Genomic DNA, 15924 nt, shown 5'->3' on the forward strand with positions numbered 1-15924 from the left:
CCCTCATGACCTAATCACCTTCCAAAGGCCCCACCTCCTAATACCGTCACACTGGGACTTGGGGTTTCAACATATGAATTTTAGGGGGACACAAACATTCAGTCCATTGTAGGTCCTCTCCTTACATTGCAAAAGCAGCTTATTAACCAAAATCAGGGTGTGTATGTATCTCTGTGTGTGTCTGTGCGTCCAATCCAAAGAGTAAACTCCCATTTCCATTGAAAATCAGGTGGTTTCTTGCTCCTTAGGGGATTGTGACATAGGAGAAAAGTAACGGGATCCTTCCAGGTGGTCAGAGCTAAGCCCTACGGCTGCAGGCCAACCCTCTTTAGAAAAAACAGGAGGTCAGAAGAAACAGCACATGTCACATTTATCATGATGAGATGCCCCAAACATCCCATAAGATCTTAGAATCCACGGGAATCCACAGAGTCTATTTGACTTAGACCGAATTTTCAGACACAAAAGGTTATCAGGCTACTTTGTTCTTAGAAACGGGAAAAGCTTTTGAAAGCAAAGTGTGCAACCCCAAGCATCTGCCAAGACACTGTGTTTGGCTTCTATAGTTTGAGCATTTCATTTTTTCCCATGACGTTAGCTTTTCAGAGAACACTGGGATATACTGTGTCTTTAATTGCTAGTGTGTACCTTGTCTGAAAAAAGCAAGGACTTCATTCATTAAGAAATTACCTTGAGGCTGGCATTTCCTGGGGGCAGTGGTGGTGTGTGGGCAGTCTGAGGGATGAGCTGGTCCCAGCAGGGAGTGATAAAAAGATGACTACTACTTCTCATTGTTATGGACATCTCTCCTCTTGATATCGACTGTTTAGTATGAATACCTCCCTTTTATGGATGAAGAGGCTCTGTTTTGGGGTGTCTGTGACTTGCCAAGTTCACTTGGCCACAGTGGCCATGTCAGGCTGCCAAGGCTTCCTGCTACGGGCCACAAGCTGCTTTCATCAAACCATTTAAAATGCTGCCCGCCTCCATGGCGATGGCCGCTCACATGCTCTGATTTAAAGTCAGGTCATAGGTCAACGCTGCCATAGCCAAGGAAAAGCCTGAATGTTTTAATAGGTATCTCCTATAAACAGGCTGCAATACACACCAGAGCTGTCAAACCCAAGCTGCCAGAAAACACAAACACAGCCTCAAGTAGGTTCATCCTAATGATACCACCCCAAGTGGCACAAACTAGGAAATGAGACTCTGGTGCTTAATAGAGCTACATACATACTTAGACACACAGCAAAAAGGAAACAGGAGATTTTGTACACAGGGGTTAAACAGCTGGCCACTGGGAACAGCCAACTCACGCCAACACAGCACAACTTCACAGAAACGGGGAACACAAAAGGAACTATTCTTCTTTTAAAAATTTAAGCAAGGGCGGGGCACCTGGGTGGCTCAGTCAGTTGAGCCTCCGACTTCAGCTCAGGCCATGATCTCGAGGTCATGAGTTCGAGCCCCGCATTGGGCTCACTGCTTTCAGCGCAGGGGCCACTTCAGATCCTCTGTCCCTCTCTCTTTCTGCCCCTCTCCCCACCCCACCCCCACTTAAACTCTCTCAAAAATAAATAGACATTAAAAAAATTTGAAGCATGATGTCTTTTTCGTTAGGCACCCCCACTATTTCCCAGGTCTCTGCCAGTAAGGGGCCAGTGCAGATCTCTGGAGCAGGTTAGCTGGAACAGTCTCATCACATGCTTAGAGAATGCCACTAGCCCAGCCTTGGGGAGACAAAAGAGAGAAGAAACCCACCGTACAGTGGGAAGAGTAACAGACTCTTCCCACCTCGTAACTCCACATACACTGAACAGCAGGAATCCAAACAAATGTGGCGCACACTGGAGCCACACTGGCTGCTAAGCATGGCTATTTTCATGGCACAAGGGAGAATGAATGGTGCCCCTGAAGTTGTGTGGCCAGCGCAACAGGCCCTGGCCAAGCAAGAGCAAACAAGTGCCAGGGCAGGAACAGCCAGGAAACTGCCCCGGTGAGTGTGTGGAGCAGGTTTCCAAAGAACTCAGGGGCCAGGGTGACTGAGGAGTTGCCCCCAGGTGGGGAGGCAGACATGGATTGCTCTGAGGCCCCATGGAAGGAGCAGGGCGCTGTCATGTTTCCTTAGACGCTGTTGAGTGGGTCACATCTGTCGTGTGTGGCAGTCAGGAGCCAGTACAGGTTCTTCCCTCACCCTGTCCACAGCACACTTTGCACACCTACCCACCTTCCTCCCATGAGGTGCTGGGCGTCCTGGGGGGCTCACGAACCCAGCCTGAGCCCAGGCCCAGGATGACACACACACGTATGGACAGGGGCAGTGACTTTGGTGGCTGTGTCCAAGACTGGACTGACAGAGAGTGGCAGCTGGGGGCCCTGCCAGGGAGTACCCCATGGCTCACTAGAGAGTGAGTGAGGGACAAGGGGGGCCAGGAGCTAAGAGTCTGCTTGCTTGGGGAAGGGGGTGGGGTGTGGGGAGAGTGGTGAATGACAGCAAAGAAGGTGGAAGTTGAGAATGGGATGTGTAATGCAGGGGAGGGCACTGTTTCCATCGAGGCCGTGTATAACTCTAAATCGAGGGGTACTGGGCTTCTTCAGACACAATCTCAAGCAGTGCCTTTCTTGATCAGATGAAAGTACAGAAGACAGTCCAAGGGTGGAGGGTCTTTTATGAGCTGTGTCCCCCACCGTCACCCCAGCTCCACTTAGTAAACCCGGTGTGTGCTAGCGAACCATCAATTCCAGAAGTGCTTCCATAACAAGTGTGGCAAGTGCTCCCATGATCCCAGGACCACATGGGATGAGACCACCCGGCCATCCAGGATAGGGAACTGAGAGACAGAGGCCAAGAGTGGAAGCATTGAGGGAAAGCCCCAGAAGCAGCTCCAACGCAAGAAGCTTCCTTACCTCACATGAAATCAGTTTGTCCTGAGCCAGAAATCCTAGAGATTATTACCAGCCAAGGACTGCATTATGATTGGAAATAGAAACAAGTTCTCTAACTCGAGAGATCATAAAACCTCTTCAAAACTGCCACGCAAATCTGCTGTGAATGCATCTCTCTCTCCAACAACCGCTGTGAAGGGGAAGGGAGGCGAAGCCATAAAAATAAAATCCTCCCCGACCATTAAAGCCTTGGCGAGCTCAGCAACGATCTCTGTTTTGGGTCTTAAGATGAACGGATATTCCAGAGCTATACAGCAATCGTTCTTGGTACCATTCCACCTAACACGCCTGCCCCCACTCCAACCACAAACACACACCAAAACTGGGATTTTAAAGTTTTCCTCAGTTTTATTAGATCACCATCTGCAGAAAATCAGGCATCTCATGTAGTGAGTGATGACTGAACTGCAGGCTGTGTCTTTCATTGACGGCATGAAGGGAAGCGCTGATGCGGCAAACACCCCATTTGGATGGGCTCCTCCCTGCCCCGCAAACCCACATCCTCCAAAACTCTTCTCCCGCTACAAAGCAATGCCCACCCACCTCCCTCACAGCATCAGCAGGCAGGCTGAACACTCACACTGCACTGTGTACATCTATCCTGCTGCCTATTTCCAAATAGGCCTTAATCTTGTGAAACGGAACAGTGGAAAATTGAAGCTATCTAGTTCTGAAATTGAAAAAATACCGGACTTTTCTAAGCACTAAAGACAAATCTGAACTGCTCCCCAAAGCACTGCAGGCCTACAAAGAGGACCAAGACTGGAAATGGAATTGTCCCATCCCCAGGAACTTCCTGGAAACATTAGATTTTCCTCTCTGAATTAAGAAGAGGAAAAAACATGATGAACATCTTTTATGAATTTCATCTATCCCATTTGCTTTCCTGTCTTCCCTGGCAGAAGCGGAAAATTTCAAAGACTACAACAAACTCACATTTCAGCTATGCGTCAGGCACAAAGTATATGTTTAAGTGACTCCTGTACATTCAGAGAAAGAATGTCGGTCAGGGTGTAAACCCTTTGATCCCAGAAACAGTAAAGCTTCTTAGAAATGCTAGAGGCAGCCTGCTGTCTGATGGAAAGCCATCTCCTCAAGAGTTTTCTTGGAAACAGATCACTGAAGGGGTATATCTCCTAATACCATTTTCAGGGCTCTTTTGAGATGATTGCAAGATTGATCAGGTCTCCTTAGTTTTTATGGAAAGCCTCAACTTCCACTATTCTCTTTTGTGTCCTCACAAACCACTGGAATACTTCAAAAATGACTATCATGAACTATCATGCAGCCATTAAAATTATATTTGCATGGGATATTTAATGACATGGGGAAATGCCTATGCTCAGATTAAGGCAAGCAACCAGAATAGAAAACCAGCATTACATCAAGCATGGGAAAATGCATAAAAGAAATTCAAGAGACTGGTAATGTGTGGTGTTGGTTAAGACATGGGTGGGTGGGTGGGAAAGGGCATGGATACAGCTATTTGAGTCATCCACTTGGCAGCATCTATCCATATTTCCAACAGATGCGCCCCTCTACTCAGGAATCCCCTCCTAGTAACCCCTTGACTTACAAAAACTTGGAATGTACCCAAAGATATACAGATAAGGAAGTTAAGACAACATGGAATGTAATAGTAAAGAAGTGGAAACAAAGCACAGTAAGTGTTTAACAATGAGTTAAATTATGTGTCGGCCGTACCCCTCGGTATGACTACGTAGCCTTTAAAAAGCATGAAGTAGATATAAGAAATGACCCAAAAAATTCTCATGCCAAAAAAAGTCGCTACATAAAAGTCATGGGATAAGTTCTGTTTAAAAAGAAGACATACATATATGGGTATATATGTAAATGCACCGGAAAATGACTAGCAGACTACACCCCCAAGTTCATCTCCTGAGAAGGGTGGAGAGGTATGTGGTGCATCGGTTAGGATGCTTCTGGCTACAACTAACAAAAACCTAACTTGACCTGCTTTACGTGGTCAGGACAGTTTCAGGATCTCCCAAACATCGCAAAGCAGAGACTCCTCGTTGGGTAATTCAGAAGGCTAAGGGCACTATGGAGTCCAATTCTTCACCTTTGCATTCTTTGGCAGGTCAGCTGGGACCTGGCCTAGCCTGCTCTGGGGGCTGATGGTTGCCCCACTTACAGGCATTGCATATCCAGAAGAAAAGGGCTGCTTCCCTCCTTGCCTGATTTGAAGGGCCAGTAACCCACCCTCATGCTTCATTGGCCAGGACAAAGTCCACATGCTTGTGCTGAGCCAATCACTGGCAAGAATGGCAGGCTCACTTGGGTAGCTTTGGCCAATCAGGATTTACTCCTGAGACATATGGACCAGGGAGGGTAGACTCAGCAGCAAAACCAGGTTTCTGCTAGGCAGAAAAAGGGGAATGACACTTACATAGGACACAGACTGTGAAGGTCATCTTTTTACTAGAAATGGTCCTGGATTATTTGAAATTTTTATGAGATTATTCATACATATTTTTAAAATATCTAACATTAAAAAACATTTAATGTATAGAAAAAAAAGACTGAAAGGAAATACACCTTGAGGTTGCAGGTAATCTCTATCTTCTTCACTCTTTTCTGGGCTTTCCAAAAATTAAATATACTTTTATGACATAAAAATGATAATTTAAACACATTCTCCTCCATATCTTGATGATCAAGGGGCACAAATATTCTTCATGAAATTGTGCACTACCATTTTTTGTTCAGAAGAGGCTGGAAGAATAATGCTGCTTAGCTCTGTCATTCACCTTCCTTTTCTTTTTTTAAAGTTTATTTACTTATTTTTAATGTTTATTTTTGAGAGAGACAGAGAGAGACAGAGACACAGAATCCGAAGCAGGTTCCAGTCTCCGAGTTGTCAGCACACAGCCCTACGTGGGGCTCAAACTCACAAACTGTGAGATCATGACCTGAGCCAAAGTTGGACACTTAACCAACTGAGCCATGCAGGCACCCCTAAAGTTTATTTATTTTGAGAGAGAGAGCAGACATGCAAGGGGCAGAGAAGCAGAGAGAGAGCAAGAGAGAGGATTCCCAAGCAGGCTCAGCACTGTCAGTGCAGAGCCTGATGCAGGACTTGAATCCACAAACTGTGAAATCATGACCTGAGTGGAAATCAAGAGTCCAATGGTTAACCAAATGAGACACCCAGGCACCCCTTACCTTCCTTTAGATGGGCTTGTGTCTACTGGAAGCCTGGATGATTTTCAAAGACCCAGGGGCATAATCCTCCACAGCTTTCTGCACAGCAGCAGAGTCTACAAAGTTGGGTCCCTGGCTCCTACCTCCCACCCTCTGCCCCTGCCACTGTTCTAACCTCCATTCTGGGTGCTCAGATGCTTGCTGCCCTCCTTTCCCTCCTTGTTACCCCTCTACCCCACCCCCAGGACTGCCTTGGCTCCAGTCATTCCTCTGCTTTTCCTTCCCCCACACATCAAAAGGCCACTGGCATTCTCTTATAACTTGGTTTTCAAGGTTTATTTTAGGTGGGGAGGCATGGAGCTGGAATGATAGCAGTAAAATTTCCTTTGCAAATAATAAATGGAACTCTAATACATATACTACCTATATCTTATATATTATATACATCTTACATAGTATATATCTTACATATTATATATACCTTATATAATATATAATATATAATATAATATATATATATATATATAATATATATATATATATATATATATATAAATAAAGTAGAGCAATGTTGAAGTATTTTGAGGGCCACCCAGATTACCCCTCCTAAGATCAGAGTGATAGAGATCACTGCCTTGGAATATCCATCTTCCCTGGATGTCAAGAGGAAACAATCATCTCACAGCCTGAAGTATAAAACATCTGCCTGATGAACTCGGACACACCCTGCACTAATTTCAGCTAACTCAGCTAAATGGGAAAGGACTCTCCCTCTCCCTCCCTCTCTCTCCCTCTCTCTCTCTCTCTCTCTCCCCCCCCCCCCTCCCCCGCAAGTCTGCTCATGGCTTAATCCTTCCTTAAAAGTGCCTTGCCAGGGAATGCACCAGTGCCCCTCAAAGAGGGGAGGCACTTGCCCTTCCCTCTGAATCAGATTTTTAAAGGAGTGCCTGACTGTACAAACACCAGTTGGTCTTGATCACTGGAACCTAAAGGCTAGGCTCCAGGAACACCCTCAGGTAAATATATTGCTAGCAGGGTGTCACCAAGGCTAACCAGAAGCCAGGGCACTACAGGAGAAGAGTGGAGATGTGCGTGCTCCTGATAATTCCGTTTTGCCTCTGATTAACTTCCACAGCTGCCCACCCTCCAGCCCTAGCCTGGTTCTCTACTGCTTGCCTGGGGTTTGCTGGTTGACCAAATCGAATCTCTAATTGGTGAACTACATAGAAAAATATTTTAGGAACCTCTCCTTTCTCTTGCCTACCAGCCCCCCCTTTCCCACTGACAGTAATGAAAGCAATCATTCTGGTAATCCTAGCAACCTGACCAGCGAAGCATTATTCCCACCCTTTTTCTGACCAGGACACTGAGGCTCAAACAGGTTAAAAAAAGGTTGCTCCAGGTCACACGATAGCTGAGCAGGGAGGCTATCCCAGGTCTGTCTGATTTCAACATTTGCAGTTTATTTTCTGCCAGATCACAAAGCTTTCCATTCCAAGAAGACTAGATAGAGGTCAAGGTCAGCAAAGTAGAAGCCCTATCAGAAAACCCCCTTTCCTGGGCCCATTCTCTGGTCCAGGACCTCATTTTTGGTCTAGAAAGAATCCTTCTCTCTTCCTCATCTAGTCAGCTGCTTGATGAGAGGGCAGAGAGGACCCACGTTCTTTATTTTTCCATTGCCTGGGCCTACCATGTAGTAGATGTTCAGTAAACATATGCTGAACTGAATTAAGTATATTCCAGAACTTTGCTGGTGTTTCAACAGCATCAAGAGTGCATGGTAACTTGTGAGAAATGCAGCATCTTGGGTCCTGACCCAGATGTGCTGGGTTAGCATGTACTAACAAGGTCCCCAGGAAACTGCACGCACTATGAAGTTTGAGGCGTGATCCTTGACACCTCCCACCCTCTTTAATACACTGCTTTTCTCACACCAGTGTAGAAGTTAAGCTCTCTCCTTTCTATTCTGAATCATCAAATGGAAACCACACATTGTTTTAGGACCCGCAGAAGTTCAAGTGATCTTTGGGGGAACTTTACCTAAGAGATTACTTTGTTTGCAATGCCAAGTGGTCCCCATTGCCAGAGAATTAAAAAAAAATTCCCCTTTTAAAACAAGTGTTCACATTTAGTAAGTGTTTGTTCAGTGCTCTCAGGTACTACTGATCATCATCAGATTTAAACTAGAGTTACTCATAGTTAAGTATCCTATTAGCACTCACAAATTTCTAACCTTTGGATAACTCTCATCAATGGTTCAGCTCATTTCCTACACCTATTTATTGAGCATCTATTATGAACAAGGCCTCATAGGGCTGAGATGCTGCAGGGAATATGAATGAGCAGTCCCTGACCTCCCTTCTTTGCTACAAATAGAATGAAGATCAGGAACATGCTAATTAAACATTTGTGTAAGCAAATAATGCATCAAGTATCATTTCCACTATTTAAATGTGAAACTCAATTAGATGCTTCTCTGATGCAGCCAATTAAACCGTTGGTGTACAGCAGCCAAGAATACTGAGTCACTGGGCTATTTTCAACACCTTGTAATTTGACCTCTCTTGGGAAAGAGATGTCACCGCTTACATGGGATCAGCATGGGACAATCAGTGTCCAGATCACAATGGAAAAACTGACTTTTCACGTGAAGAACAAGATATCTACTTGTTTTAAAAATGAAGATCGGGGCGCCTGGGTGGCTCAGTCGGTTAGGCGGCCGACTTCGGCTCAGGTCACGATCTCGTGGTCCGTGAGTTCGAGCCCCGCGTCGGGCTCTGGGCTGATGGCTCAGAGCCTGGAGCCTGTTTCAGATTCTGTGTCTCCCTCTCTCTCTGCCCCTCCCCTGTTCATGCTCTGTCTCTCTCTGTCTCAGAAATAAATAAACGTTAAAAAAAATTTTTAAATGAACAAAAAGGACTTAGCCCTTTGGTCCTTCAGGCTCAAGAGCAAGACTTTGAAAAAAATAACATATACAGATGGCGATATAAAATGTATATGCAGGCATTATTATTGTCATCTGAACAAATCGCTAATTTTGAATTTACAATCTGAAAACAAGTGGCAGGGTTAAGAGCCACCTATAAAGATCACCAAGAATTAAGAAAGATTGTTTAAAAACTAGGATAAATTCAACTTCATAATGATATACATCAGATGATGTAATTTTTTTTTTACCATTTTTGTTATCTTTATAGTTTTCATTATTAAACATCCAGAAACACTAAAAAGGACCCAAACTCCAAAAAGGACCAAAGAAGCTTAAAAACAATTGTTATTTTCTACATAAAGATGAAGTTTTTAGTCACCATCTGAACACTGTCATCATATCAGGGAATTTTTTTCATCACACTAATTAGTAAAACCTCACTTGGTTCTTTTCTTGGCATGGTTAACTCTTTGGGGGGTAACGTTTTATTAATAACATATTTCCTCTAGCATGTAGTCCCTTCTCTCACCTCCGCAGGAGTCACTCTGGGGAATAGTAGGAATAAAACCAATTCTATGATCGTGCACAGTGGGACAAATCAGCAAATAAATAGAGGCATCGATTTCCAAGAAGAAAATGGCTAAAAACAGCACATTTACAATTGTTTTAAGCCACACACCGCATCTCTCTGGGAGATGGAAGACAATTATTGAATGTCTTTATGTTGCACACTTTATTTTTAACTAAATCTTTAAGTAGACTGCTGAGAAATGCCAATACTTCTATGGGTCCTGGGTTAGCTGTGTAATGAAACAGATTTTTTTTTTCTCTTTTGCAAAATAGTGGCCCTGGTCAGAATAACGCTTTTAAACATTTTATTTATTCGATGGTTATTTTAAAAGACATTTTGGGATTATTTTTGCCAAACACTCCCATTAAGGAAATCTTTGTGATAGAAAGAGCTAGAACTTGCCCTTGAATTTTGAACCGGCACCTCCCACCCAAGAAGGGCAGTTGTGCTTTAATGCAAGCCATAATTAGTTAGTCAATTCACTGGTCAGGTACTAAGTTAGTGTTAGAGGTTCGTGGACAGAGTGCACCTTGCCAGGAACTGCTTTAAAGCTAATTATCTGGCAAGTCCAAACGGGGAGAACCCTCCTATTAAGGAAAAGAAGGTTTGGGTTCTAAATGATCATAAATGATGAGTTCATCTTTGCTATTTAAGTTAATAACTACTCAATACCTGTAAAGAAACAAGCCAACAAATTCAACGAATTTGGGGCACGATACCAAAGGAGCAGGTACTAAAGACAAACACGCAGAGCTCTCCCCTCTCGGACCCCTTCTGAACACCTGTTGAGTCCCGAGGCTTTTAACTTCCTGAACTAAAGACTCCCGGATCCAACCTTGGAAGTTTTTAGACTTTCTGGAAGTGCGTATGTATTTTTAAGGTTTCCATCTTGCTTAATCTACGAAACTGGTTACTAATTATTTATGAATCACAAGGCTGAAAACAAACTTTCTTACCTTGAGCAGTTAAGGAGTGGCAGGCAGAGGAGCGGGTTAGTTTTTAATTTAGCACCTTGGCACCTGTCCCTACCCTCTGGTTAACGACCCTGCGCAGCTCTATAGAAAGGTCAAAGGTGTACCTTCCTCCTCGGCCCGGGGAGGGGGCACACCTATCAAATCAACTCGACGGCATCTAACCTGGGAAGCAGTGGCAAGGCGACGCTCTCTAAACATGCTGGGGCAGACTAGGTACCCAATCGGGCCCGGAAACAATTCCGACCTAGGGACCCAGAGAGATCGCGAGCCCGGGGCGCGCACGCCGCACCCTCCAGGGCTACCCGGCTCCCCACTCTTCGCGAAGGCGCGCAGTGGGGCCCAGAGAGGCCACTGGGCAAGCCTCCAGGCTGCTACCTGGGCACGGCTTCTACCCACCCTGACAGTATCCTCTGAGCTCCCCCAAATCCTGAGGTTCGGGGTGCCTCGTCCTCTGCTTCCTATGGCGAGAGGCACACGGAGCACACCAGCCCGGCCACCGCTGCAGTCCTGCAAGACGCGGTGTCCCGGGCGGCAGGACCCGGGGTGGGGGTGGGGCCCCAACATTCTACGCCCCTGACCCCCGCGCCGCGCAGCCCCGTGTCGGAGCGCCCCTCCCCGCCCCGCGCGTTCACCGCGCCGACTAGCAGGTGACCGAGTCCCGCGACCCCGCGCTCACGGACTTCCAACCCGGGTTCCCCGCGTCCCCGGGCGCGGCCCCTTACCTCGGAGCTGGCCGGGGCGACCCCGCGGGGCCGGGCGCGGACTGGGCCGGGGAGACGCGCCTCCCGCCGCCGCCGCCGCCGCCGCTGGGAGCCGAGGCGGCGAGCGGGCGCGGCGAGCTCCTCCCGGGCGGCGGCGGGAGGCGCTGCTCTCGCTGCCGCCGCCGCCGCCGCCGCCACCGCCACCGCGGCTGCGGGTCTCCGAGCTACGCGGCCGCTGCTCCCTGGCCGCCGTCGCGCGGGTCCCTCGGCTCCTGCAGGAGGCCGGCTGCTCGCGCGGCAAACTCTTCCGCACGTAGAGCCGGTGGGGAGAGCTGCCGTCGCCTCTTCCTCCTCCCCCTCCCTTCTCCCTCCTCCCTCCTCCTCTCTCCTCCTCCTCCACCCTCGCCTCCTCCTCCTTCCCTCCGCTCCTGCTGCCGGGTCTCTTCTGGCCGCACGCCGGGCCTTGGCCCCGACCCAGCCTGGGATACGCATCCTGCGACCCCCGGACCCCCAGCTCCTCTGGGCGGCCTAGACACCCGCGCGCCCGAGGCCGCCCCCGCCCCTTCTGGGCTGCCAGGACGCGCGGCGAAGTCCGGCCTGGGGCGCGGGGTCGGAACTGAGCGCGCGGTGGGGGTGTGTGTGCTTAGAAGTGAACTGGTCGAGAGGGGAGATAGGCGGACGCGGGGCTGCCAGCTGAAGTCCCGTTAAAGTTGTCGCTGGGGGTGGCAAGCAATCTTCCCTTCCTGCCTAGTGTAGACCCTCGCCAAGCCCGCTGCCACCCCGCTGTCCCGTGCGTTGGGGGGAAAGGGGGACGAGCACACGACTGTCGTCCCCTCCACACCGTCCTTGCGGGGCAGGTCTGAGCGCCGAGCCAGAGCCCGGGCACAGGGCGCGTCTCTGCAAGCGGACCACTGCGATTTCTCAATGAGCGTTGGCGGCGGGGCGGGGAGGGAGGGGGCAGTTGGACACTGGGGTTGGGGGAGAAGCTGGAGAGTGCTGTTCTAGGGAGGACTACAGCGCCTGCTGGGGAGAAATAATCGGTGTCGCTTCCAAGGCTAACATAGCCGGTCTGGAAAATGGGTCAAGGATGGAAAGGAACGGCTAATTGCAGCACCCCCTCCCCACCCCCCGCAGAGGCACGTGGGGTAGGGGGCTGTGGCCAGGAGCGCGCCCTCGGAGCTCCGCTCTGCCTCTCCCTCCCCTCCCTCCCTGCCCTCCTCTCCTTTTGCACCAGTGCAGGAAATGTTCCACTGACCTACATATTTTTCCAAACATACGTGACCTTTTTTTTTTCCCTCTGTGGGAGGAGACAGGCGAGAATCCAAGAAAAGGAGAAGCTGGAGCGGCGCGCGCGCGAGAAAACAGGGAGGCTTTCACCGAGGCTCCCGCAGCAAACGCCCAACAGAGACAGATGCACATAAATAGTCCCCGGAGCCAGGAGCTGTGGTTTGATACTCTGCGGGGCCCCGAGACAGCGTTGGGTGAAAAGGGGAGATCCTGTGCCTCGATGAGGCCTGGAACAGTGAGCAGGTTCCTCTGGGCTCGCAGACCTCCCTCCACGGCGTGGTATAGACGCCCCCGGGGGGGAAACCAAAGGAGGGGAGAGGCCCACTAGCCCCGGGAAGTCACCTCTTCCCTAACATCACCTAAGTACAGCGCCTGGCGCGGTGCCGTGCACCCAGCAGCCTTTTTCAGATGTCCCTCGGTCCCTCGCACATTCCAGCAAGTAGCCCTTGAAAAGAAAGGCGCCCCTACCGGTCCTTTTCTATCATACTTGGTTTTGTGGCCAGAAGGAATCTCCTAGGGAACTTCCTCTGAACACCAGTCGGTCCAGTGTACTGGGGTTCCCTGCCCACCAGTTCCAGGGCCCTTGTTTTATCCTCTCCTAGGCTCGAGTTCGAGATAGGCCCTCTCCCGCGCAGACTCGACCAACAGCGCCTTATTTGGGCATGCAACCCCACACCGTCAATTAGATCAAAACGCTCACACAGAGCTCCTTTTTCCCCCCTGTAAAGTAGGTCACTCTCTTTATTTCCCACTTGTATTATTTTTGTCTAATTCTCCTCCTGAAAAATAATCAGCTTCAAGGAACTTTGAGCATCCTAAGAGAAGCCGTTTTTCTTAGGCTTGCTTCTAACTTGGAGGGCTTTTCAAGAAGGAGGAGGCATTTGGCACATTTGGGTTTTGAAGTCCCTCCCTTTCCAAAAAAGAAAACATTTTTTTTGATTGATTGATTGATTTGCTTTTTTTTCTTCACGCAAGTAGGTTTTGCCCTGCCTTTAAAGCATAGGCCTAATATCTACTAAAGGATAAAGTTATGTGCTTTTAAGCTGATTCAATGCAGACTTTAAAGCCACCTCCCTTCCTTTCTTGCTTTGAAAGAGATTCCAACTCCCTCCTCCTCCCTTTTGGGAACTAGTTGAACAATCCTTAAATGATCTTTTAGGAAACAAATGAACTACAGTAATAATGCATGAAATAATTCTGCAGTGCAACAAATGTGTTTGCTATGGTCTGTTTTTACCTGTTGCCCAGTAAGGTATCCTACCAAATGTGTGGTTTCTGCCTTTTAATTGTGCAGATAATGTGTATGTAGTTGTTGCACTCATTCCAGACTCCATCTCATCTCCTAGTATTAATCCGACTGGTTAGGACATCTGTCTGACCATCACGGGAAGTGGAGTCTGCAGCACAGGACCCAATCAGGACTAGAGCACAGTGTCCTCAGAAGAATGTGCCCTTCCCCCAAAACATAGAGAATCAAAGAGGAAAGTTTACCTGCAATTCATTCTATGCATTTGACTGTTCAGTTCCTTTTATCCGCATTTGTTGACAGCTTGCATGAATCAGGCTGGACTTGGCCTGTGAGGGATCAAGGGAAACTTTACAGCAGTTTCTATACAAGAAGTATTTACAGGGTAGAAGCCAGGATAAAGATGAGGCCAGGGGCGCCTGGGTGCCTCAGTCAGTTAGGCATTCGATTTAAGCTTAGGTCATGATCTTGCAGTCAGTGAGTTTGAGCCCTGTGTCAGGGGCTGGAGACTGCTACACATTCTGTGTCTCCCTCCCTCTGCCCCTCCCCCCATATGCGCGCGTGCGCGCGCTCTCTCTCTCTCTCTCTCTCTCTCTCTCAAAAATAAATAAACATTAAAAAAAGAAAGATGAGGCCAAATAAGGCTAATGGCAGAAGACAAAATGCCCTGTGTATTCAAAGGAAGGAATCAGGATGGGCTTCTTAGAGGAGATGACACTGATACCAGGACTTTCCATCAACTAGATATCAAGTCAAACTAGATCATAATCCATACATTGTTCAAGAGGGGCAGCATGGAGTAAAAGAACCACTCAAAACTGCATTGCCAATTTGGGGAAATTCTCAAGTCTGATGTAGTTAGTTCTTTAAAAGAACACGGCTTTCTTCATTGAATGTTGCAATAGTGTATCCAGGAACCTTGGATAAGTCTCAAAGAATCAAACTTTTTGGGGAGGGGGATCAAAATTTTAAATTGCAATTATATCAATCTTTGAAGATCAGCGAAACAATTCAGTTTTTGCAATCTAATTGGATGTTCTTTTCCATCATGGAAGTTGAATCTGGGGCCTACCCTAATTTAAAACATTTATCCAATTAAATTCTCAAAATATGTACACTATAGGTGTCCATATGTGCTGCTACATACAGGCAAGAATGCGTGGGCTATTACAATAATAATAGCACCAGCTCAAGGCTTGGGGCCCACGTTAGGTATGGATAGTCAGTAAACTCAACAGAAACTTTAGGGTAGACAATAAGGCCAGAGTTCTATGCCAGATGACATCACCACAGTTTTTCTGAATAATCATATGATAGAGGGCCTTCTTTTTTAAATGGGTGTCCAGAAGTCCCTTTATGGATTCTTATCTCTGAGTAGCAGATTTCACTCTACAATTAAAAAGAAAAAGAAAATACTATGTGGCATTGTGTAGAATCGCATCATGCTAAGGGAAGGAAACTGAAGAAGCCAAGGCAGAAGGGAAAGTGAGGTCAGTGTAAAGATGAAGAGGCCTCAGAGCCCAATCATCAGAGACTCAATGATGGGCACCCAGAGCAGAAAGATTCAAGAATATACACTTTGCAATGGAAATGTCAGGGTTAGAATTCGAACACTTTGGTTTGCAGAAGCTTCACAGCAATAGAAAAGCGCAGAGTGGTGATTCATTCACTGCAGCAGGCTCTCTTGTGGGCCTGAGGATGCTACCAGGAGACAATCAAGGCCTTGTGCAGCCCGCCTGGTAGAGTGAAGACTTGGCACCTGTACCTATTAGATCATGTGGTTGGCAAACTCAAGAATGAAGTAAGATTTCCTTACAAAACTGGTGTGGAGGACCCAGGGAGGAAATCTGGGCTGGAGGAGTCTGGAGGTGACAAAGCTCCAAAGCTTCAGCCAATTGCCGCCAGTTAATTGCATTGCCTCTGAGGACCACGGGAGGAAATCATACATGTGTATGTGCATGCATGCAAACACGCAAAACACACACACACACACACACACACACACTCACACACACACACACACACACACACACACACACATCCCAAGAAGAGATGGTAAGACTACTGGTGATATGGGCACTTGAGCATGATCTTTCCTTATAGTT

The 15924-nt window shown here is 47.6% G+C and overlaps 1 protein-coding gene across 3 annotated transcripts in view; it reads right to left on the reverse strand.

Annotated features, from left to right (window-relative positions):
* The window catches only part of NPAS2 (neuronal PAS domain protein 2), a 162173-nt gene extending 148083 nt beyond the window's left edge, over positions 1-14090 (reverse strand). Inside the window, exon 1 of one of the 3 annotated variants that reach the window (XM_053890570.1) lies at positions 14065-14090. In XM_053890570.1, the coding sequence (XP_053746545.1) occupies positions 14065-14084 (20 nt within the window). In that variant the 5' untranslated portion in view covers positions 14085-14090. Of the gene's footprint in view, positions 1-10567; positions 10704-11307; positions 11609-14064 lie in introns of those variants that run through there. The other 2 variants (XM_019451610.2, XM_019451752.2) reach the window with 2 other exon arrangements.
* Positions 14091-15924: the final 1834 nt, after the last annotated feature.

Source organism: Panthera pardus, unplaced genomic scaffold, assembly GCF_024362965.1.
Source record: "Panthera pardus isolate Hobbes unplaced genomic scaffold, ASM2436296v1 HiC_scaffold_25, whole genome shotgun sequence".
NCBI classification, from domain to species: Eukaryota; Metazoa; Chordata; class Mammalia; order Carnivora; family Felidae; genus Panthera; species Panthera pardus.